The sequence below is a fragment of the Oncorhynchus mykiss genome, chromosome 15 (assembly GCF_013265735.2).
Source record: "Oncorhynchus mykiss isolate Arlee chromosome 15, USDA_OmykA_1.1, whole genome shotgun sequence".
In the NCBI taxonomy this organism is placed as follows: domain Eukaryota; kingdom Metazoa; phylum Chordata; class Actinopteri; order Salmoniformes; family Salmonidae; genus Oncorhynchus; species Oncorhynchus mykiss.
Window position 1 is genome coordinate 1,168,291 of NC_048579.1, and position 26,283 is coordinate 1,194,573.

The window sequence follows — 26,283 nt, forward strand, 5'->3', positions numbered from 1 at the left end:
ATAAATGAGCTAAGCCTATAGGTTCGTAGCTTGAACCCTGCAGCCCACACACGCACACACACCAACTGATTAATGGACGGCTGAATGTATAGTTTTTATCTTGCTTTGTTTCCTCTTTTCAATATTATGTCTATCTCTGATAAGCTACCCAGGAAAGGGCTGAAAATAGCCCATATGTAGCCTTCATGAAATCAATAACTTGCTAGCATCAGATAACATTCATATGTTCGCCATCTCTGAGACTCACTTAGATAATTCATTTGACGAGGACATAACATAATTCAGTAACAAGGACATAACATCTATAGAAGAGACGGAAATGCTTATGGGGGAGGTGTTGCTGTATATGTTCAGAGCCATATCCCTGTAATGCTTAGAGAAGATCTTATGTCAAGTGTTCATGAAGTGGTGTGGTTTCAGGTTCACCTGCCTCATCTAAAGCTTTTTCTTTAGGGGTGCTGCTATAGGCCACCAAGTGCTTACAGTCAGTGTCTAAGTAATGTGTTTGAAATGCTTGATAGTGTATGTATCTAGGTTTCTTCCTAGGTTTTGGCCTTTCTAGGGAGTTTTTCCTAGCCACCGTGCTTCTACTGTCATGTACTGTCATGTTGTCTTGTCTCTGTCCTGTCCCTTCACCCTGTCTCCCTCTGCTGGTCGTGTTAGGTTACCTTTTCTCCCCCGCTTTCCCCCAGCTGTCCCTTGTCTCCTCTAACTACCCATTCACCCCGTTCCCCACCTGTTCCCTTTTTTCCCTCTGATTAGGTCCCTATATCTCTCTCTGTTTCTGCTCCTGTCCTTGTCGGATTCTTGTTTGTTTGTGTCATTCATGCCTGAACCAGACTGTCGTCATGTTTGCTGTAACCTTGTCCTGTCCTGTCGGAATCTGCCGGTCCATCTGAGCCTACCTATGTTTGGTAATTAAAGAAGCTCTGTTTAAGTTGATTCGCTTTTGGGTCCTCATTCACGCACCGTAACAGAAGAATCCGACCAAGAATGGACCCAGCGACTTCGGATCCTCTCCACTCAGCCGTCGAGATCCAGGGAGCGATGCTAGGCAGACACAAGCAGGAATTGTCTGCTGCTCGACATGCCGTTGAGACCCTGGCCACCCAAGTCTCCAACCTCACAGAACAGGTTCACCATCTCCGCCTCGATCCACCGGCCACTTCCAGGGCTTTCGAATCTCCGGAGCCCAGAATCAATAACCCGCCGTGTTACTCTGGGGAGCCCACTGAATGCCGCTCGTTCCTCACCCAGTGTGATATTGTGTTTTCTCTCCAGCCCAACACTTACTCCAGGAGCACTGCTCGTGTCGCCTACGTCATATCTCTCCTTATTGGACGGGCTCGTGAGTGGGGCACGGCAATCTGGGAGGCAAGGGCTGAGTGTACTAACCAGTATCAAGACTTTAAGGAGGAGATGATACGGGTTTTTGATCGATCTGTTTTTGGGGAGGAGGCTTCCAGGGCCCTGTCTTCCCTATGTCAAGGCAATCGATCCATAACAGACTACTCTATTGAGTTTCGCACTCTTGCTGTCTCCAGTGGCTGGAACGAGCCGGCCTTGCTCGCTCGTCTTCTGGAGGGTTTCCGCGCAGAGGTAAAGGATGAGATTCTCTCCCGGGAGGTTCCTTCCAGCGTGGATTCCTTGATTGAACTCGCTATTCGCATTGAGCGACGGGTTGATCTTCGTCACCGAGCTCGTGGAAAGGAGCTCGCGCTCTCCGTCGCCTCCCTCTCCGCATCACTACCATCTTCCTCTGCCGGCTCGGGTGCTGAGCCCATGCAGCTGGGAGGTATCCGCATCTCGACTGAGGAGAGGGAACGGAGAATCACCAACCGCCTCTGTCTCTATTGCGGTTCCGCTGGTCATTTTGTCACTTCATGTCCAGTAAAAGGCCAGAGCTCGTCAGTAAGCGGAGGGCTACTGGTGAGCGCTACTACTCCTGTCTCTCCTTCAAGATCCTGCACTACCTTGTCGGTCCATCTACGCTGGACCGGTTCGTCAGCTTCCTGCAGTGCCTTAATAGACTCTGGGGCGGAGGGCTGTTTTATGGACGAGACCTGGGCTCGGGAACATGACATTCCTCTCAGACAGTTAAAGGAGCCCACGGCCTTGTTCGCCCTGGATGGTAGTCCTCTCCCCAGGATTCAGCGTGAGACGCTACCTTTAACCCTCACTGTTTCTGGTAATCATAGTGAAACCATTTCTTTTTTAATTTTTCGTTCACCTTTTACACCTGTTGTTTTGGGCCATCCCTGGCTAGTTTGTCATAATCCTTCCATTAATTGGTCTAGTAATTCTATCCTCTCCTGGAACGTCTCTTGTCATGTGAAATGTTTAATGTCTGCTATCCCTCCTGTTTCCTCTGTCTCTTCTTCACAGGAGGAGCCTGGTGATTTGACAGGGGTGCCGGAGGAATATCACGATCTGCGCACGGTGTTCAGTCGGTCCAGGGCCACCTCTCTTCCTCCACACCGGTCGTATGATTGTAGTATTGATCTCCTTCCGGGAACCACCCCCCCCCCGGGGTAGACTATACTCTCTGTCGGCTCCCGAACGTAAGGCTCTCGAAGATTATTTGTCTGTAGCTCTTGACGCCGGTACCATAGTCCCCTCCTCCTCTCCCGCCGGAGCGGGGTTTTTTTTTGTCAAGAAGAAGGACGGGTCTCTGCGCCCCTGCATAGATTATCGAGGGCTGAATGACATAACAGTGAAGAATCGTTATCCGCTTCCTCTTATGTCTTCAGCCTTCGAGATCCTGCAGGGAGCCAGGTTTTTCACTAAGTTGGACCTTCGTAACGCTTACCATCTCGTGCGCATCAGGGAGGGGGACGAGTGGAAGACGGCGTTTAACACTCCGTTAGGGCACTTTGAATACCGGGTTCTTCCTTTCGGCCTCGCTAACGCTCCAGCTGTCTTTCAGGCATTAGTCAATGATGTCCTGAGAGACATGCTGAACATCTTTGTTTTCGTTTACCTTGACGATATCCTGATTTTTTCACCGTCACTCCAGATTCATGTTCAGCACGTTCGACGTGTCCTCCAGCGCCTTTTAGAGAATTGTCTTTTTGTGAAGGCTGAGAAGTGCACTTTTCATGCCTCCTCCGTCACATTTCTCGGTTCTGTTATTTCCGCTGAAGGCATTAAGATGGATCCCGCTAAGGTCCAAGCTGTCATTGATTGGCCCGTCCCTAAGTCACGCGTCGAGCTGCAGCGCTTTCTCGGCTTCGCGAACTTCTATCGTCGTTTCATCCGTAATTTCGGTCAGGTGGCAGCTCCTCTCACAGCCCTTACTTCTGTCAAGACGTGCTTTAAGTGGTCCGTTTCCGCCCAGGGAGCTTTTGATCTCCTCAAGAATCGTTTTACATCCGCTCCTATCCTTGTTACACCTGACGTCTCTAGACAGTTCGTTGTCGAGGTTGACGCGTCAGAGGTGGGAGTGGGAGCCATCCTTTCTCAGCGCTCCCTCTCTGACGACAAGGTCCACCCATGCGCGTATTTTTCTCATCGCCTGTCGCCGTCGGAACGTAACTATGATGTGGGTAACCGCGAACTGCTCGCCATCCGGTTAGCCCTAGGCGAATGGCGACAGTGGTTGGAGGGGGCGACCGTTCCTTTTGTCGTTTGGACTGACCATAGGAACCTTGAGTACATCCGTTCTGCCAAACGACTTAATGCGCGTCAGGCGCGTTGGGCGCTGTTTTTCGCTCGTTTCGAGTTCGTGATTTCTTATCGTCCGGGCTCTAAGAACACCAAGCCTGATGCTTTGTCTCGTCTCTTCAGTTCTTCAGTAGCCTCCACTGACCCCGAGGGGATTCTCCCTGAGGGGCGTGTTGTCGGGTTGACTGTCTGGGGAATTGAGAGGCAGGTAAAGCAAGCACTCACTCAAACTCCGTCGCCGCGCGCTTGTCCTAGGAACCTTCTTTTCGTTCCCGTTCCTACTCGTCTGGCCGTTCTTCAGTGGGCTCACTCTGCCAAGTTAGCCGGCCACCCTGGCGTTCGGGGTACGCTTGCTTCCATTCGCCAGCGTTTCTGGTGGCCCACCCGGGAGCATGACACGCGTCGTTTCGTGGCTGCTTGTTCGGTCTGCGCGCAGACTAAGTCCGGTAACTCTCCTCCTGCCGGCCGTCTCAGGCCGCTTCCTATTCCCTCTCGACCGTGGTCTCACATCGCCTTAGATTTTGTCACCGGACTGCCTTCGTCAGCGGGGAAGACTGTTATTCTTACGGTTGTCGATAGGTTCTCTAAGGCGGCTCATTTCATTCCCCTTGCTAAGCTTCCTTCTGCTAAAGAGACGGCACAAATCATCATCGAGAATGTTTTCAGAATTCATGGCCTTCCGTCAGACGTCGTTTCGGACAGAGGTCCGCAATTCAGGTCTCAATTTTGGAGGGAGTTTTGCCGTTTGATTGGGGCTTCCGTCAGTCTCTCTTCCGGCTTTCACCCCCAGTCTAACGGTCAAGCAGAACGGGCCAATCAGACTATTGGTCGCATCTTACGCAGTCTTTCTTTTCGCAACCCTGCGTCTTGGTCAGAACAGCTCCCCTGGGCAGAATACGCCCACAACTCGCTTCCTTCGTCTGCGACCGGGCTATCTCCTTTTCAGAGTAGCCTCGGGTACCAGCCTCCGTTGTTCTCATCTCAGTTCGCCGAGTCCAGCGTCCCCTCCGCTCAGGCTTTTGTCCAACGTTGCGAGCGCACCTGGAAGAGGGTCAGGTCTGCACTTTGCCGTTATAGGGCGCAGACTGTGAGAGCTGCTAATAAGCGTAGAACTAAGAGCCCTAGATATTGTCGCGGTCAGAGAGTTTGGCTCTCCACTCAGAACCTTCCCCTTAAGACGGCTTCTCGCAAGTTGACCCCGCGGTTCATTGGTCCATTCCGTATCTCTCAGGTCATTAATCCTGTCGCAGTGCGACTTCTTCTTCCGCGATATCTTCGTCGCGTCCACCCGGTCTTCCATGTCTCCTGTGTTAAGCCCGTTCTTCGCGCCCCCGCTCGTCTTCCCCCCCCCCCCCCCCCATCCTTGTCGAGGGCGCACCTATCTACAGGGTCCGTAAAATCTTGGACATGCGTCCTCGGGGCCGTGGTCATCAGTACCTAGTTGACTGGGAGGGGTACGGTCCTGAGGAGAGGAGTTGGGTTCCCTCTCGGGACGTGCTGGACCGTGCGCTGATTGATGATTTCCTCCGTTGCCGCCAGGTTTCCTCCTCGAGTGCGCCAGGAGGCGCTCGGTGAGTGGGGGGGTACTGTCATGTACTGTCATGTTGTCTTGTCTCTGTCCTTTCCCTTCACCCTGTCTCCCTCTGCTGGTCGTGTTAGGTTACCTTTTCTCCCCCGCTTTCCCCCAGCTGTCCCTTGTCTCCTCTAACTACCCATTCACCCCGTTCCCCACCTGTTCCCTTTTTTCCCTCTGATTAGGTCCCTATATCTCTCTCTGTTTCTGCTCCTGTCCTTGTCGGATTCTTGTTTGTTTGTGTCATTCATGCCTGAACCAGACTGTCGTCATGTTTGCTGTAACCTTGTCCTGTCCTGTCGGAATCTGCCGGTCCATCTGAGCCTACCTATGTTTGGTAATTAAAGAAGCTCTGTTTAAGTTGATTCGCTTTTGGGTCCTCATTCACGCACCGTAACATCTACACCTGCATTGCTTGCTGTTTGGGGTTTTAGGCTGGGTTTCTGTAAAGCACTTTTTTTTATTTTTTTTTTTTATTTTACCTTTATTTAACCAGGCAAGTCAGTTAAGAACAAATTCTTATTTTCAATGACGGCCTGGGAACAGTGGGTTAACTGCCTGTTCAGGGGCAGAACGACAGATTTGTACCTTGTCAGCTCGGGGGTTTGAACTCGCAACCTTCCGGTTACTAGTCCAACGCTCTAACCACTAGGCTACGCTGCCGCCCCACTTTGAGATATCAGCTGATGTACGAAGGGCTATATAAATAAATTTGATTTGATTTGATTTGATATGTGATGTAAACAGAGAGGTCTACTTTCTTGGGGACCTAAATATTGACTGGTTTTCATCAAGCTGTCCTCTCAAGAGGAAGCTTCTCACTGTAACCAGTGCCTGTAATCTGGTTCAGGTTATTAATCAACCAACCAGGGTGTTTACAAACACTACAGGAACAAGATCATCCACATGTATCGGTCATATTTGTACTAATACTGTAGAACTTTGTTCTGAAGCTGTGTCCGTACCCATTGGATGCAGTGATCACAATATAGTGGCTATATCCAGGAAAGCCAAAGTTCCAAAAGCCGGGCCTAAAGTAATGTATAAGAGATCATACAAAATATTTAGCTGTGACTCTTATGGCGATGATGTTAAAAATATTTGTTGGTCTGATGTGATTAATAAGGAGCATACAAACACTGCACTTGATTCATTTATGAAATTGCTTCTTCCAATTATTGTTAAACATGGACATGTTAAGAAACTGACTGTTAGAACTGTTAAGGCTCCATGGTTTGATGAGGAATTTAAAAACTGTATGGTTGAAAGAGATGGAGCAAAAGGAGTGGCTGATAAGTCTGGCTGCACATCTGACTGGCTGACTTACTGCAAATTGAGAAATTATGTCACTGAATTTAACAAAAATGAGAAGAAACTATATTATGAAGCCAAGATCAATGAAATAAAGAATGATGGTAAAAAAACGTACTGTAAATTAAATGATGGTCAGAAAGACAAATTCAACTCCATCTTTCATCGAATCAGATACTTAATTCATCACAAAACCATTTGATGTTGACAATTATTTGAATGATTACTTCACAGTCAAACTTAGGCAGGAAATGCCAACAACAAACAATGAGCCATCATATTCATGCATAACAAAACAAGTAATGAAAGAAAAGCATTGCAAGTTTGAATTTTGTAAAGTTAGTGAGGGAGAGGTGGAAAAAATGATTGTTATCGATCAATAATGACAAACCTCCTGGCATTGACAACTTAGATGGAAAGCTACTGAGGATGGTAGCTGACTCTATTGCCAATCCTATCTTTCATATCTTTAATCTGAGCCTAGTGGAAAGTCTTTGTCCTAGAGGGAAGTAAAGCGGCCTTTACTGATTCTAACAGCAGACCTACAAAGTGTGGTGTACTGCATGGCAGCTCTCTAGGCCCTCTACTCTTTTCTATTTTTTTACCAATGACCTGCCACTGGCATTAAACAAAGCATGTGTGTCCATGTATGCTGATCATTCAACCATATGCACATCAGCAACCACAGCTAATGAAGTCACTAAAACCATTAACAAAAGTTTGAGTGTTGGCATGAGTGGCCAGTAATAAACTGGTCCTGAACATCTTTAAAAGAAGAACATTGTATTTGGTACAAATCATTTCTTAAATTCTAGACCTCAGCTGAATCTGTTAATGAATGGTCTGGCTGTTGAACAAGTTGAGGCGACTAAATTACTTGGCGTTACCTTAGATTGTAAACTGTCATGGTCAAAACATATAGATTCAATGGTTGTAAAGATGGGGAGAGGTCTGGCTGTATAAAAATATTTTTTGACACCACTCTCCAAAAAGCATGTCCTGCAGAACCTAGTTTTGTCTAATCTTGATTATTGTCCAGTTGTGTGGTCGACTGCTGCAAGGAAAGACCTAGTTAAGCTGCAGCTGGCCCAGAACAGAGCAGCACGTCTTGATCTTCATTGTAATCAGAGGGCTGATATACATGCTATGCATGCCAGCCTCTCTTGGCTAACAGTTGAGGAGAGACTGACTGCATCACTTCTTAATTTTACAAGAAACATTAATGTTTTGAAAATCCCAAATTGTTTGCATTGTCAACTTACACACAGCTCTGACACACACACTTACCCCACCAGACATGCCACCAGGGGTCTTTTCACAGTCCCAAATCCAGAACAAATTCAAGAAAGTGTACAGTATTATATAGAGACCTTACGGCATGGAACTCCCCTTTTTGACCTAGATAGTTTGTGTGTATGTATTGATATGGAGGCCACATGTTAAATGTTTTAAATGTATATAGTTCTGTCCTTGAGCTGTTCTTGTCTATTTATGTTCTGTATTATGTCATGTTTCATGTTTTGTGTGGACCACAGGAAGAACAGCTGCTGCTTTTGCAACAGCTAATGGGGATCCTAATAAAATACCAACAATACCAAACACCTACTCCCACAATTACTTACTTAAACTTGCAATGGTCTTAATCCAGATCTGGCGTATAGAGGACCTGGAGTTGAGAGAGCTCCACCCCAGCTCGTTCGGTCAGTTCTACGGAGGAGACTGTTACCTGGTGCTCTACACCTACAAGAGAGCTAGCAAGCTGCAGTACATACTCTACATGTGGCAGGTAAGACACTGACAACAACAGGTTCAGACCATGTCTTCTTTAGTGGATATAATGCCTTGAGTTTCAGCATTATAGTGTTGGTCATAGTTAATTAAATCATAGTAGTAATCATAGTTAACTAAACACTAGAAGCTGAGACTAGTCAGTGTATAGTTAATTAAACACTAGAAGTAGAGACTAGTCAGTGTATAGTTAATTAAACACTAGAAGCTGAGACTAGTCAGTGTATAGTTAATTAAACACTAGAAGCTGAGGCTAGTCAGTGTATAGTTAATTAAACACTAGAAGCTGAGACTAGTTAGTGTATAGTTAATTAAACACTAGAAGCTGAGACTAGTTAGTGTATAGTTAATTAAACACTAGAAGCTGAGGCTAGTCAGTGTATAGTTAATTAAACACTAGAAGCTGAGGCTAGTCAGTGTATAGTTAATTAAACACTAGAAGCTGAGACTAGTCAGTGTATAGTTAATTAAACACAAGAAGCTGAGGCTAGTCAGTGTATAGTTAATTAAACACTAGAAGCTGAGACTAGTTAGTGTATAGTTAATTAAACACTAGAAGCTGAGGCTAGTCAGTGTATAGTTAATTAAACACTAGAAGCTGAGGCTAGTCAGTGTATAGTTAATTAAACACTAGAAGCTGAGACTAGTCAGTGTATAGTTAATTAAACACTAGAAGCTGAGACTAGTTAGTGTATAGTTAACTAAACACTAGAAGCTGAGACTAGTTAGTGTATAGTTAATTAAACACTAGAAGCTGAGGCTAGTCAGTGTATAGTTAATTAAACACTAGAAGCTGAGACTAGTCAGTGTATAGTTAATTAAACACTAGAAGCTGAGACTAGTCAGTGTATAGTTAATTAAACACTAGAAGCTGAGACTAGTTAGTGTATAGTTAACTAAACACTAGAAGCTGAGACTAGTTAGTGTATAGTTAATTAAACACTAGAAGCTGAGACTAGTCAGTGTATAGTTAATTAAACACTAGAAGCTGAGACTAGTCAGTGTATAGTTAATTAAACACTAGAAGCTGAGACTAGTCAGTGTATAGTTAATTAAACACTAGAAGCTGAGACTAGTCCGTGTATAGTTAATTAAACACTAGAAGCTGAGACTAGTCAGTGTATAGTTAATTAAACACTAGAAGCTGAGACTAGTCAGTGTATAGTTAACTAAACACTAGAAGCTGAGGCTAGTCAGTGTATAGTTAATTAAACACTAGAAGCTGAGGCTAGTCAGTGTATAGTTAATTAAACACTAGAAGCTGAGACTAGTCAGTGTATAGTTAATTAAACACTAGAAGCTGAGACTAGTCCGTGTATAGTTAATTAAACACTAGAAGCTGAGACTAGTCAGTGTATAGTTAACTAAACACTAGAAGCTGAGACTAGTCAGTGTATAGCTAATTAAACACTAGAAGCTGAGACTAGTCAGTGTATAGTTAATTAAACACAAGAAGCTGAGACTAGTCAGTGTATAGTTAATTAATCACTAGAAGCTGAGACTAGTCAGTGTATAGCTAATTAAACACTAGAAGTAGAGACTAGTTAGTGTATAGTTAATTAAACACTAGAAGCTGAGACTAGTCAGTGTATAGTTAATTAAACACTAGAAGCTGAGACTAGTCAGTGTATAGCTAATTAAACACTAGAAGTAGAGACTAGTTAGTGTATAGTTAATTAAACACTAGAAGCTGAGACTAGTCAGTGTATAGTTAATTAAACACTAGAAGCTGAGACTAGTCAGTGTATAGTTAATTAAACACTAGAAGCTGAGACTAGTCAGTGTATAGCTAATTAAACACTAGAAGTAGAGACTAGTTAGTGTATAGTTAACTAAACACTAGAAGCTGAGACTAGTCAGTGTATAGTTAATTAAACACAAGAAGCTGAGACTAGTCAGTGTATAGTTAATTAATCACTAGAAGCTGAGACTAGTTAGTTTATAGTTAATTAAACACTAGAAGCTGAGGCTAGTCAGTGTATAGTTAATTAAACACTAGAAGCTGAGACTAGTCAGTGTATAGTTAATTAAACACTAGAAGCTGAGACTAGTCAGTGTATAGTTAATTAATCACTAGAAGCTGAGACTAGTTAGTTTATAGTTAATTAAACACTAGAAGCTGAGGCTAGTCAGTGTATAGTTAATTAAACACTAGAAGCTGAGACTAGTCAGTGTATAGTTAATTAAACACTAGAAGCTGAGACTAGTCAGTGTATAGTTAATTAAACACTAGAAGCTGAGACTAGTCAGTGTATAGTTAATTAAACACTAGAAGCTGAGACTAGTTAGTGTATAGTTAATTAAACACTAGAAGTAGAGACTAGTCAGTGTATAGTTAATTAATCACAATAAGCTGAGACTAGTTAGTTTATAGTTAATTAAACACTAGAAGCTGAGACTAGTCAGTGTATAGTTAATTAATCACAAGAAGCTGAGACTAGTCAGTGTATAGTTAATTAAACACTAGAAGCTGAGACTAGTCAGTGTATAGTTAATTAAACACTAGAAGCTGAGACTAGTCAGTGTATAGTTAATTAAACACTAGAAGCTGAGACTAGTCAGTGTATAGTTAATTAAACACTAGAAGCTGAGACTAGTCAGTGTATAGTTAATTAAACACTAGAAGCTGAGACTAGTCAGTGTATAGTTAATTAAACACTAGAAGCTGAGACTAGTCAGTGTATAGTTAATTAAACACTAGAAGCTGAGACTAGTCAGTGTATAGTTAATTAAACACTAGAAAGTGAGACTAGTCAGTGTATAGTTAATTAAACACTAGAAGCTGAGACTAGTCAGTGTATAGTTAATTAAACACTAGAAGCTGAGACTAGTTAGTGTATAGTTAACTAAACACTAGAAGCTGAGACTAGTTAGTGTATAGTTAATTAAACACTAGAAGCTGAGACTAGTCAGTGTATAGTTAATTAAACACTAGAAGCTGAGACTAGTCAGTGTATAGTTAATTAAACACTAGAAGCTGAGACTAGTTAGTGTATAGTTAATTAAACACTAGAAGTAGAGACTAGTTAGTGTATAGTTAATTAAACACTAGAAGCTGAGACTAGTCAGTGTATAGTTAATTAAACACTAGAAGCTGAGGCTAGTCAGTGTATAGTTAATTAAACACTAGAAGCTGAGACTAGTCAGTGTATAGTTAATTAAACACTAGAAGCTGAGACTAGTCCGTGTATAGTTAATTAAACACTAGAAGCTGAGACTAGTCAGTGTATAGTTAACTAAACACTAGAAGCTGAGACTAGTCAGTGTATAGCTAATTAAACACTAGAAGTAGAGACTAGTCAGTGTATAGTTAATTAAACACTAGAAGCTGAGACTAGTCAGTGTATAGTTAATTAAACACTAGAAAGTGAGACTAGTCAGTGTATAGTTAATTAAACACTAGAAGCTGAGACTAGTCAGTGTATAGTTAATTAAACACTAGAAGCTGAGACTAGTTAGTGTATAGTTAACTAAACACTAGAAGCTGAGACTAGTTAGTGTATAGTTAATTAAACACTAGAAGCTGAGACTAGTCAGTGTATAGTTAATTAAACACTAGAAGCTGAGACTAGTCAGTGTATAGTTAATTAAACACTAGAAGCTGAGACTAGTTAGTGTATAGTTAATTAAACACTAGAAGTAGAGACTAGTTAGTGTATAGTTAATTAAACACTAGAAGCTGAGACTAGTCAGTGTATAGTTAATTAAACACTAGAAGCTGAGGCTAGTCAGTGTATAGTTAATTAAACACTAGAAGCTGAGACTAGTCAGTGTATAGTTAATTAAACACTAGAAGCTGAGACTAGTCCGTGTATAGTTAATTAAACACTAGAAGCTGAGACTAGTCAGTGTATAGTTAACTAAACACTAGAAGCTGAGACTAGTCAGTGTATAGCTAATTAAACACTAGAAGTAGAGACTAGTTAGTGTATAGTTAATTAAACACTAGAAGCTGAGACTAGTCAGTGTATAGTTAATTAAACACTAGAAGCTGAGACTAGTCAGTGTATAGTTAATTAAACACTAGAAGCTGAGACTAGTCAGTGTATAGTTAATTAAACACTAGAAGCTGAGACTAGTCAGTGTATAGTTAACTAAACACTAGAAGCTGAGACTAGTCAGTGTATAGTTAATTAAACACTAGAAGCTGAGACTAGTCAGTGTATAGTTAATTAAACACTAGAAGCTGAGACTAGTCAGTGTATAGTTAATTAAACACTAGAAGCTGAGACTAGTTAGTGTATAGTTAATTAAACACTAGAAGCTGAGACTAGTCAGTGTATAGTTAATTAATCACAATAAGCTGAGACTAGTTAGTTTATAGTTAATTAAACACTAGAAGCTGAGACTAGTTAGTGTATAGTTAATTAATCACAAGAAGCTGAGACTAGTCAGTGTATAGTTAATTAAACACTAGAAGATGAGGCTAGTCAGTGTATAGTTAATTAAACACTAGAAGCTGAGACTAGTTAGTGTATAGTTAATTAAACACTAGAAGCTGAGGCTAGTCAGTGTATAGTTAATTAAACACTAGAAGCTGAGACTAGTTAGTGACTAGTTAATTAACCTGCGTGTTGTGCTGGGTGTGTGTGACTGACGTGTGTCTTGGTTTACGGTGCAGGGTCGCCATGCTACTCAGGATGAGATCACATCGTGTGCCTATCAGGCCGTTGCCATGGACAACAAGTACAGCGGAGTGCCGGTCCAAGTCAGGGTGGTCATGGGAAAAGAGCCGCGTCACTTCCTGGCCATCTTTAAAGGAAAACTCATCATCTTCGAGGTGAGATCATCTTTCATCTGGTGACATGGTCCTTCATCTTAAAGAGATAGTTCATCCAAAATCTAAATTTGAGTGAAATGTCCCTTTCCTTGAGTTTAATCTGAAGGTCCATGGTGACATAATCCACAATAATCCATGATTTACTTCTGTCTACAGCCTGAAATTAGCATGTTAGCATCACTATTTTTCATCATTGGTTCCAGGAGAACCGGTTCTCCTGGAACCACTGATGAAATGTGATGAAGCTAACATGCTAACTTCAGGCTGTAGACAGAAGTAAATCATGGATTATTGTGGATTCTGTCACCTTTATTTATTTATTTATTTAACCAGGCAAGTCAGTTAAGAACAATGGACCTTGGACCTTCAGACAAAACTCAAGGAAAGGGACATGTCACCCAAATGTAGATTTTGGATGATATATCCCTTTAAATATCCCTTTAAGATGATTTTGTGTGTGTGTGTGTGTGTGTGTGTGTGAGTTCAGGGTGGTACAGGCAGAGCGGGGGTGACTAATCCAGGCCCGGGAGCCAGACTGTTCCAGGTTCGAGGGACTCATGAGATGAACACTAGGGCTACTGAGGTCCCAGCCCGCTCCTCATCACTCAACACCAATGATGTGTTCCTGCTAAAAACTGACCACACGATTTACCTGTGGTATGGCAAGGTAATATACTGTTATCTGTGGTACGGCAAGGTCAGACACTGTTATATGTGGTACGGCAAGGTACTACACTGTTACCTGTGGTACAGCAAGGTACTACACCGTTATATGTGGTACGGCAAGGTACTATACTGTTATCTGTGGTACGGCAAGGTCAGACACTGTTACCTGTGGTACGGAAAGGTCAGACACTGTTACCTGTGGTATGGCAAGGTCAGACACTGTTACCTGTGGTACGGCAAGGTCAGACACTGTTACCTGTGGTAAATTCAAGGTACGATGTTTGACAGGGATTATATAACGGTTGGGTCTTATCCTGAATGCTAATATGTTAAAACCGCATTCCAGCTGGTGTCTATTCCACAAGTTACCACTGGCTAAATATATGACGTTAAAATGCCTATTCACTCTGATCCATCTGACTACGCAATCCATCAGCCCAGCCAGGCAATTTATAGACTTGATCTCCACTATAAAAAGCATCTAGCATCTCACATTTCTTTTAGACTAACATTTAGTTTCCAACAGTGGAGATATTACGGCACAAGGCGAGACCCAGATGCAGACACAGGAGGCAGATGGTTAGCGTCCAAGATGTTTATTAACAATCCAAAAGGGGAAGGCAAGAGAATGGTCGTGGACAGGCAAAAGGTCAAAACCAGTTCAGAGTTACAGAATGGTCAGGCAGGCTCGAGGTCAGGGCAGGGCAGGCAGAATGGTCAGGCAGGCTCGAGGTCAGGGCAGGGCAGGCAGAATGGTCAGGCAGGCTCGAGGTCAGGGCAGGGCAGGCAGAATGGTCAGGCAGGCTCGAGGTCAGGGCAGGGCAGGCAGAATGGTCAGGCAGGCTCGAGGTCAGGGCAGGGCAGGCAGAATGGTCAGGCAGGCTCATGGTCAGGGCAGGGCAGGCAGAATGGTCAGGCAGGCTCGAGGTCAGGGCAGGGCAGGCAGAATGGTCAGGCAGGCTCGAGGTCAGGGCAGGGCAGGCAGAATGGTCAGGCAGGCTCGAGGTCAGGGCAGGGCAGGCAGAATGGTCAGGCAGGCTCGAGGTCAGGGCAGGGCAGGCAGAATGGTCAGGCAGGCTCGAGGTCAGGGCAGGGCAGGCAGAATGGTTAGGCAGGCTCGAGGTCAGGGCAGGGCAGGCAGAATGGTCAGGCAGGCTCGAGGTCAGGGCAGGGCAGGTAGAATGGTCAGGCAGGCTCGAGGTCAGGGCAGGGCAGGCAGAATGGTCAGGCAGGCTCGAGGTCAGGGCAGGGCAGGCAGAATGGTCAGGCAGGCTTGAGGTCAGGGCAGGGCAGGCAGAATGGTCAGGCAGGCTCGAGGTCAGGGCAGGGCAGGCAGAATGGTCAGGCAGGCTCGAGGTCAGGGCAGGGCAGGCAGAATGGTCAGGCAGGCTTGAGGTCAGGGCAGGGCAGGCAGAATGGTCAGGCAGGCTCGAGGTCAAGGCAGGGCAGGCAGAATGGTCAGGCAGGCTCGAGGTCAGGGCAGGGCAGGCAGAATGGTCAGGCAGGCTCGAGGTCAGGGCAGGGCAGGCAGAAGGGTTAGGCAGGTGTGAATGGAGCAAGAAAATCAGGCAAAGGTCAAAACCGGGATATTCAATATTCAATGTCGATCTCCAGCTCTTCCACAGTAATGAACGTGTCAGGAGTTGGGACGAGACAAACAGACAGGCAGACAGCGTTTCTCAGCCAGTCGAAATCATGAATGAGCTGGCATCATTTTTAAAGATATGAAATGGCAAATGATAAAAAGAAAAGCAAAATAACGTGCAGCTAGTTTTCAGTCTTTCCAGCTTCAGTTTAAAGTGATTGTGTTAGCTGTGTTGTTAGCTGTGTTGTTAGCTGTGTTGTTGGCTGTGTTGTTGGCTGTGTTGTTGGCTGTGTTGTTGGCTGTGTTGTTGGCTGTGTTGTTGGCTGTGTTGTTAGCTGTGTTGTTGGCTAGCTCCTCTGAACAACAGTGTCTTGACTAGTGAGCACATTTTTTATGCCAGGCGAAATCACACCTCATTGTTATGGATGTTTCCAAATAAATGTCACTAGAAAACTGCTTAAATAAATGCAAATGCGGCTACTTTGCTGTTATTCTGGCTGCACTTTTTGACGTGACTGTAAGTTAGCCGTAGTTGGCTAGTTAGCAAGGGATACGAACGTTGCCAGCCAGTATGGCAATCGAACATGTAGAATGAACGTCTGGGTCGCATCCATAGATACAGAACAAAAAGACTGAACGATTGGGTCTCATCTCTAGTAACCAAACCAATAGAACGAACAACCAGCCAGCTTAGGTAGCAACCCTAGATTTGTATCGGGACTATATATTGTGGAAGGATGAAATAGTGTCAATAAATTCAGCAAAATAATGTTTTTAATAAAAATATTCCAATAATTCTTTGAATATGTTGTTCACCCGTTGTAAAAAACTGAAAATGCCCTTGAAGCCGGCGTTTGATAGATATATTGGCACGGTTTTCCAGACCTCGACTTTGTCTCCGACCTAACTACACCCGTGCCAATATATCCTCCAAACAACGGCTTCTCAGGCTTCACTTAAAGAGCAGAGGGAAGGGATCAGTTTACATGTATCTGTATTGTGTGTGACATGTGCCTGTATCCTGCATCTTCTGTCTCAGGGTTGTAGTGGTGATGAGAGAGAGATGGCAAAGGCAGTGGCAGACGTTCTGTCCAGGCAGGATAAACAGGTTGTTATGGAGGGACAGGAGCCTGCTGAGTTCTGGGTGGCTCTGGGAGGGAAGGCCCCTTACGCCTGCGACAAGAGGTACACACACACTGCTGACACGGTACACACAGACTGATGACACAGTACACACAGACTGATGACACGGTACACACGCACTGCTGACACGGTACACACAGACTGATGACACAGTACACACACACTGCTGACACGGTACACACAGACTGATGACACGGTACACACACACTGCTGACACAGTACACACAGACTGATGACACGGTACACACACACTGCTGACACGGTACACACACTGATGACACGGTACACACACTGATGATACGGTACACACAGACTGATGACACGGTACACACACTGCTGACACGGTACACACAGACTGATGACACGGTACACACACTGATGATACGGTACACACACACTGATGACACGGTACACACACACTGCTGACACGGTACACACACACTGATGACACGGTACACACACACTGATGATATGGTACACACACACTGAAGACACGGTACACACACACTGATGACACAGTACACACAGACTGATGATACAGTACACACACACTGATGACACGGTACACACACACTGATGACACAGTACACACACACTGTTAATACGGTACACACACACTGTTGATACGGTACACACACACTGCTAACACGGTACACACAGATTGATGACACGGTACACACACACTGATGACACGGTACACACACACTGCTAATACGGTACACGCACACTGATGACACGGTACACACACACTGCTAATACGGTACACACACACTGATGATACGGTACACACACACTGATGATATGGTACACACAGACTGATGACACGGTACACACACACTGATGACACGGTACACACAGACTGATGACACGGTACACACAGACTGATGACACGGTACACACAGATTGATGACACGGTACACACAGACTGATGACACGGTACACACAGATTGATGACACGGTACACACAGATTGATGACACGGTACACACAGACTGATGACACGGTACACACAGACTGATGACACGGTACACACAGACTGATGACACGGTACACACAGACTGATGACACGGTACAAACAGACTGATGACACGGTACACACAGACTGATGACACGGTACAAACAGACTGATGACAAGGTACACACAGACTGATGACACGGTACAAACAGACTGATGACACGGTACACACAGACTGATGACACGGTACACACAGACTGATGACACGGTACAAACAGACTGATGACAAGGTACACACAGACTGATGACACGGTACAAACAGACTGATGACACGGTACACACAGACTGATGACACGGTACACACAGACTGATGATAATAGAACTAGAATGACACTAGAACTAGGATGACACTTGAACTAGGATGATACTATAAGGTCACTTTAACTCTACCTACATGTACGTATTACCTCAATTACCTCGACAAACCGTTGACCCAGCACATTGACTCTGTACTGGTACTCCCTCTATGTAGCCTCACTATTGCTCATTTTATTTTAATGCTGATATTTAATTACTTTTATTTTCTTATTTTTTTTTATTATCTATTTTTTTTACATAACACATTTTCCTTCTGAACTTCTTAAAGCTGTTGGTTAAGGGGTTGTAAGTAAACGTTTCACAATAAGGTCTACCTGTTGTATTCTGAGCATGTGACAAATACAATTTGATTTGAAAAAAAAAATGATAATAGAACTACAACTACGATGATACTAGGATGACACTGGAACAAGGATGACACTAGAACTAGGATGATACGGGAACAAGGATGACACTAGAACTAGGATGACACTAGAACTAGGATGACACTAGAACTAGGATGACACTAGAGCTAAGATGCTACGGGAACTAGGATGACATTAGAACTAGGATGACACTAGAACTAGGATGACACTAGAACTAGGATGACACTAGAACTAGGATGATACGGGAACTAGGATGACACTAGAACTAGGATGACACTAGAACAAGGATGACACTAGAGCTAAGATGCTACGGGAACTAGGATGACATTAGAACTAGGATGACACTAGAACTAGGATGACACTAGAACTAGGATGACACTAGAACTAGGATGATACGGGAACTAGGATGACACTAGAACTAGGATGACACTAGAACTAGGATGACATTGGAACTAGGATGACACTAGAACTAGGATGACACTAGAACTAGGATGACACTAGAACTAGGATGACACTAGAACTAAGATGATATGGGAACTAGGATGACACTAGAACTAGGATGATACGGGAACTAGGATGACACTAGAACTAGGATGATACGGGAACTAGGATGACACTAGAACTAGGATGATACGGGAACTAGGATGACACTAGAGCTAAGATGCTACGGGAACTAGGATGACATTAGAACTAGGATGACACTAGAACTAGGATGACACTAGAACTAGGATGACACTAGAACTAGGATGACAATAGAACTAGGATGACACTGGAACAAGGATGACAATAGAACTAGGATGACACTAGAACTAGGATGGCACTAGAACTATGATGGCACTAGAACTAGGATGACACTAGAACTAGGATGGCACTAGAACTAGGATGACACTAGAACTAGGATGGCACTAGAACTAGCCTGATAATAGAACTAGCATGAAGCTAGAACTAGGATGACAGTAGAATTAGAACTAGGATGACACTATATATAGGATGAAACTACCACTAGAATTACACTTGAACTAGTGTCTAGATTTTTCATGTTCAGGTCCCTATTGCAATATCTTTAGATGTAATCCTGATATTGGTAGATCTATCGGTCTGAACATGTAATTTGACTCTGTGACATCAAATGCTGTCATGTGACTTTGTGACGTCACATCCTGTCTATCAGACTGCAGAAGGAGGAGACTCCCCACAGCCCTCGGTTGTTTGAATGCTCCAATCAGACTGGTCGGTTCAGGATGACAGAGGTGGAGGACTTGACTCAGGAGGACCTGGACCAGGATGATGTCATGCTGCTAGACACCTGGGAGGAGGTGAGGGGTCAGGGGTCATCACTTTGGTTACCTGGGAGGAGGTGAGGGGTCAGGGGCCATGACTATTGTTACCTGGGAGGAGGTGAAGGGTCAGGGGCCATGACTATAGTTACCTGGGAGGAGGTAAGGGGTCAGGGGCCATGACTATAGTTACCTGGGAGGAGGTAAGGGGTCAGGGGCCATGACTATAGTTACCTGGGAGGAGGTAAGGGGTCAGGGGCCATGACTATAGTTACCTGGGAGGAGGTGAGGGCTCAGGAGCCATGACTATTGTTACCTGGGAGGAGGTGAGGGGTCAGGGGCCATGACTATAGTAACCTGGGAGGAGGTGAGGGGTCAGGGGCCATGACTATAGTTACCTGGGAGGAGGTAAGGGGTCAGGGGTCATGACTATAGTTACCTGGGAGGAGGTAAGGGGTCAGGGGCCATGACTATAGTTACCTGGGAGGAGGTGAGGGGTCAGGGGCCATGACTACAGTTACCTGGGAAGAGGTGAAGGGTCAGGGGTCATCACTTTTGTTACCTGGGAGGAGATGAGGGGTCAAGGGTCATCACTATGGTTATCTGAGAGGAGGTTAGGGTTCAGGGGTCATCACTATAGTTACCGGGGAATAGGTGAGAGGTCATTGCCACGGTTACCAGGGTCTTGGGCCCTGGGCTCAGTCCAATCCTCTGGTAACATGTGATTCCAGTAGTTGATGTTTAAACAGAGATGAAGCAAGTATCATGTAGTTCTCATGTAGAGCATGACTCTACATAAAGCACAGTTCACTTCAGGGAAACCATACCATCATTACCACTGAATAACCCTGACTCCATATTTGTCCAATCCCGTCAGATCTTCCTGTGGATTGGCAGGTCTGCCAACGAATATGAGACCAAGGAAGCGTGTAACAGTGCTCTAGAGTACCTGAGGACCCACCCAGCGGGGCGGGACCCTGACACACCCATCATCTCTGTCAAACAGGGCTACGAGCCACTGACCTTCACCGGATGGTTCAACGCATGGGACCCTCAGAAGTGGAGCGTGAGTAGATCTGGGACACCAGCCATCACCGCTAGAGGGAAAACGGGATGCACTGCTACAAATGTGACTAGATGTGTTTTATTGAGTAACTTCAGCAAAGTGAATTGAATTTATTAGGGGAAGAGGTGGGGACTCGAGTCAATCTGTGTTTGTTAGTGTGTTCTGTGCATCTATTTACAGTCAGGTAAAGTTTGAATAAATGTATTTATGATTCTTAACATGAAGATCACAGACCGGTGATCTGTTACCAAACTGTTGTTACCAAACTGGTGTTACCAAACTGGTGTTACCAAACTGTTGTTACCAAACTGGTGTTACCAAACTGGTGTTACCAAACTGTTGTTACCAAACTGGTGTTACCAAACTGGTGTTACCAAACTGGTGTTACCAAACTGTTGTTAACAGACTGGTGTTAACAGACTGGTGTTTACAGACTGGTGTTTACAGACTGGTGTTACCAAACTGGTGTTACCAAACTGTTGTTACCAAACTGGTGTTACCAAACTGGTGTAACCAAACTGTTGTTAACAGACTGGTGTTTACAGACTGGTGTTTACAGACTGGTGTTTACAGACTGGTGTTTACAGACTGTTGTTACCAAACTGGTGTTACCAAACTGTTGTTACCAAACTGGTGTTACCAAACTGGTGTTACCAAACTGTTGTTACCAAACTGGTATTACCAAACTGGTGTTACCAAACTGTTGTTACCAAACTGGTGTTACCAAACTGGTGTTACCAAACTGTTGTTACCAAACTGTTGTTACCAAACTGGTGTTACCAAACTGGTGTTACCAGACTGTTGTTAACAGACTGGTGTTAACAGACTGGTGTTTACAGACTGGTGTTTACAGACTGGTGTTACCAAACTGGTGTTAGCAAACTGTTGTTACCAAACTGGTGTCACCAAACTGGTGTAACCAAACTGTTGTTAACAGACTGGTGTTTACAGACTGGTGTTTACAGACTGGTGTTTACAGACTGGTGTTACCAAACTGGTGTTAACAGACTGGTGTTTACAGACTGGTGTTACCAAACTGGTGTTTACAGACTGGTGTTTACAGACTGGTGTTACCAAACTGGTGTTAACAGACTGGTGTTTACAGACTGGTGTTACCAAACTGGTGTTAACAGACTGGTGTTACCAAACTGGTGTTTACAGACTGGTGTTACCAAACTGGTGTTACCAGACTGGTGTTAACAGACTGGTGTTAACAGACTGGTGTTACCAAACTGGTGTTAACAGACTGGTGTTACCAAACTGGTGTTAACAGACTGGTGTTACCAAACTGGTGTTTACAGACTGGTGTTACCAAACTGGTGTTAACAGACTGGTGTTTACAGACTGGTGTTACCAAACTGGTGTTTACAGACTGGTGTTTACAGACTGGTGTTTACAGACTGGTGTTATCAAACTGTTGTTAACAGACTGGTGTTTACAGACTGGTGTTTACAGACTGGTGTTTACAGACTGGTGTTTACAGACTGTTGTTACCAAACTGGTGTTACCAAACTGTTGTTACCAAACTGGTGTTACCAAACTGGTGTTACCAAACTGTTGTTACCAAACTGGTATTACCAAACTGGTGTTACCAAACTGTTGTTACCAAACTGGTGTTACCAAACTGGTGTTACCAAACTGTTGTTACCAAACTGTTGTTACCAAACTGGTGTTACCAAACTGGTGTTACCAGACTGTTGTTAACAGACTGGTGTTAACAGACTGGTGTTTACAGACTGGTGTTACCAAACTGGTGTTACCAAACTGTTGTTACCAAACTGGTGTTACCAAACTGGTGTAACCAAACTGTTGTTAACAGACTGGTGTTTACAGACTGGTGTTTACAGACTGGTGTTTACAGACTGGTGTTTACAGACTGGTGTTACCAAACTGTTGTTACCAAACTGGTGTTACCAAACTGTTGTTACCAAACTGTTGTTACCAAACTGTTGTTAACAGACTGGTATTAACAGACTGGTGTTTACAGACTGGTGTTTACAGACTTGTGTTAACAGACTGGTGTTAACAGACTGGTGTTAACAGACTGGTGTTTACAGACTGGTGTTAACAAACTAGTGGATCTTCTCTTCTCAACAGGGAGGCTCCTCCTATGAGGAAATGAAACAAAACCTGGGCGATGTTGCATCTATCTCTCAGATTACTGTAGTAAGTGATTCACTAACACACTCTAGCAATAATGTTACTAACTCAACCAAGTAACAAAAATAACCATTAGCCACCTTGTATTATCATTATGATATAACCAATACAAGCCTAACCTTTGCATGCATCAAACATGAATGATCGTAAGCAAAGAAACATTCATTTACATATGTTCTAAATCATCCAACCAGCTTTCACCTGTTAGATGGGGTATCAGCTTTCACCTGTTAGAGGGGGTATCAGCTTTCACCTGTTAGAGGGGATATCAGCTTCCACTTGTTAGATGGGGTATCAGCTTTCACCTGTTAGAGGAGATATCAGCTTTCACCTGTTAGAGGGGATATCAGCTTCCACCTGTTAGAGGAGATATCAGCTTTCACCTGTTAGAGGAGATATCAGCTTCCACCTGTTAGATGGGATATCAGCTTTCACCTGTTAGATGGGATATCAGCTTTCACCTGTTAGAGGAGATATCAGCTTTCACCTGTTAGAGGGGATATCAGCTTTCACCTGTTAGAGGGGATATCAGCTTTCACCTGTTAGAGGAGATATCAGCTTTCACCTGTTAGAGGAGATATCAGCTTTCACCTGTTAGAGGGGATATCAGCTTTCACCTGTTAGAGGAGATATCAGCTTTCACCTGTTAGAGGAGATATCAGCTTTCACCTGTTAGAGGGGATATCAGCTTTCACCTGTTAGAGGAGATATCAGCTTTCACCTGTTAGAGGAGATATCAGCTTTCACCTGTTAGAGGAGATATCAGCTTTCACCTGTTAGAGGAGATATCAGCTTCCATCTGTTAGATGGGATATCAGTATCTACATCTCACTCCTCCTCTTGTTTCATGTAGAATCTGAACAACACAGAGCTGAGTAAGGGTTCTGCTGGGGGGAGTAGTGGAGGTGCTGGGTACAGCGCTCCAGGAGGCCCAGCCCAGTTCAGCTCTCCACCATCCTACAAGCTCCACCTTGGGACAGGAGGGGGCTCCTGTGGCCCTTCCAGCTCAGCCACCCCTGGAGGTCAGGACTGCCTGTCCACCACCTTCAGCACTACCCTGTCCCCCACCCTGTCCTCCCCCTCCCTGGGCCCCTCCATCACCCTGGTCCCCTCCACCACCCCAGCTCCCAGGACTGGAGAGTACCTGGGCCCTGAGCTGCTGATCAACAAGAGCCCCAATGAGCTGCCCAAGGGAGTGGACCCTAATAGGAGAGAGGTGAGGATGCTATTATAAAATAGTACTGCTGAGACTGTATTGTACAGCAGGTTATTAGGGAAATGGTCATATTTTCGTTGTTTACTATTTGGACAAATCAGGATTGGGAAAAGGTGGTTCTTAAACTGGTTTGGTGATTTTCAAGCCCGTGTGATAAATGGTTTCCACAGCACACAAAGTAACAATTGGATATATCGTTAAAATTCAGGAAAACAGAAAATGTCATTTTTGGCCCTGATAAACATGGCTGAAATTAGAGGAAGAGGAAGAGGGAGAGGGAGGCCTAGAGTTTCCATTTGGGTGGAGACTTTTACACAAAGGTAATCCAAATTGTTAATGGCATTCCCCCCAGAAGTAAAAACAGGAAATGACAAACTTTCTCGAAATACTTTTACTTCTGGGGAACCAAGATTAGTGTTATGGTGGTGAACTGACAGCAGGGGCCAGCAGGGGTCAGCATAACACATGAAATACGTCTCTCTCACTCTCAACTCAAGGGCTTTATTGGCATGGGGAACATATGTTTACATTGCCGAAGCAAGTGAAATAGATAATAAACAAAAGTGAAATAAACAATAAAAATAAACAGTAAATATTACACTCACAGAAGTTCCAAAAGAATAAAGACATTTGAAATGTCACATTATGTCTATATACAGTGTTGTAACGATGTGCAAAAATCTCTCTCTCTCTCTCTCTCTCTCTCTCTCTCTCTCTCTCTCTCTCTCTCTCTCTCTCTCTCTCTCTCTCTCTCTCTCTCTCTTCTCAGGACTATCTCTCTGATGTGGATCTGGAGAACCTGCTGGGTTGTTCTCGGTCTGGTTTCCAGCGGCTGCCCAGGTGGCGGCAGAACGACCTGAAGAAGAAGGCAGGGCTGTTCTAAGTGGGCCGTCGCGTCAGTTGGGATGACATCGGGACATAGCTTATTAGAGTTGAAAATGTTCCTTGATTGTGTTCAAGTTGTTTTCAAGTCGAGAGAGAGCGGGAATGTTTTTTTTTAAATCGTTTTTCAACAGAACAGTGTAGAAGTGGCAGCGACATGCTGAACTGAAGACCTGGAACAGAGACACTGTGAACTGTGAGAACAACTCAAAACAAAAGGTTCCATACCTTTCACATCCAGGTCAAGGTAGATGCACTGTATAGACGTGTACTTCATACATACTTCAGCTGAATGTGTGCTATGCCTGATTACTAACAGTACAACCCTACAAGCAGTAAAACAGAGAGACATTTAAAAAATACATTATTTATTGAACAAAACTATGCCCAGTTGATATGTTCTACCAGCTGAACAGAATAAACAGCAGGTATTTTTTAAACATTGATTCGATGAACATGTCTTTATTTTTTTTATCTCATGATCAGTTGCTATATTTGATGTTTTGTTATATTTTCTCTACATTTCAAAGATGAGTTATGATTATAAAACAGTTTTTTTAATGTATTTTCTAACAATCAAACATAATGAACAAACCCTCTCATAATCACAAATCGAATTATCATGAAGCCTGTCACCAGATCTCTAATAATAAAACAATATACAATCAACTTACTGTTTCAAATTCTTCTTTTACTTTGTGTAAATGCAGTTGAGTGAAAAACGAAATGAAGAAATATTACAATATACAGAGCCTTTGGAAATTATTCAGACCCCCCACATTTTGTTACATTTTGTTACGTTTCAGCCTTATTCTAGATAGATTAAATAGATTACATATTTTTTTCCCTCCTTAATCTACACACAATAACCCTTAATGACATCACAATACCCCATAATGACATCACAATACCCCTTAATGACATCACAATAACCCATAATGACATCACAATACCCCTTAATGACATCACAATACCCCATAATGACATCACAATACCCCTTAATGACATCACAATACCCCATAATGACATCACAATACCCCATAATGACATCACAATACCCCATAATGACATCACAATACCCCACAATGACATCACAATACCCCTTAATGACATCACAATACCCCATAATGACACCACAATACCCCTTAATGACATCACAATACCCCTTAATGACATCACAATACCCCATAATGACATCACAATACCCCATAATGACATCACAATACCCCATAATGACATCACAATACCCCACAATGACATCACAATACCCCTTAATGACATCACAATACCCCATAATGACACCACAATACCCCTTAATGACATCACAATACCCCTTAATGACATCACAATACCCCATAATGACATCACAATACCCCTTAATGACATCACAATACCCCATAATGACATCACAATACCCCATAATGACATCACAATACCCCATAATGACATCACAATACCCCATAATGACATCACAAT

The 26,283-nt window shown here is 43.8% G+C and overlaps 1 protein-coding gene across 2 annotated transcripts in view; it reads left to right on the forward strand.

The window, feature by feature from the left end:
* vill (villin-like) overlaps positions 1-25,476 on the forward strand; it is a 63,528-nt gene extending 38,052 nt beyond the window's left edge. For both annotated transcript variants that reach the window (XM_036945629.1, XM_036945630.1), the window contains 9 exons: positions 8,196-8,333; positions 12,957-13,115; positions 13,603-13,782; positions 16,406-16,551; positions 19,378-19,522; positions 20,361-20,549; positions 22,647-22,715; positions 23,563-23,925; positions 24,695-25,476. In XM_036945629.1, coding sequence (XP_036801524.1) covers positions 8,196-8,333; positions 12,957-13,115; positions 13,603-13,782; positions 16,406-16,551; positions 19,378-19,522; positions 20,361-20,549; positions 22,647-22,715; positions 23,563-23,925; positions 24,695-24,808 — 1,503 coding nt within the window. In that variant the 3' untranslated portion in view covers positions 24,809-25,476. The remainder of the gene's footprint in view (positions 1-8,195; positions 8,334-12,956; positions 13,116-13,602; positions 13,783-16,405; positions 16,552-19,377; positions 19,523-20,360; positions 20,550-22,646; positions 22,716-23,562; positions 23,926-24,694) is intronic.
* The last annotated feature ends 807 nt before the right edge of the window (positions 25,477-26,283 follow it).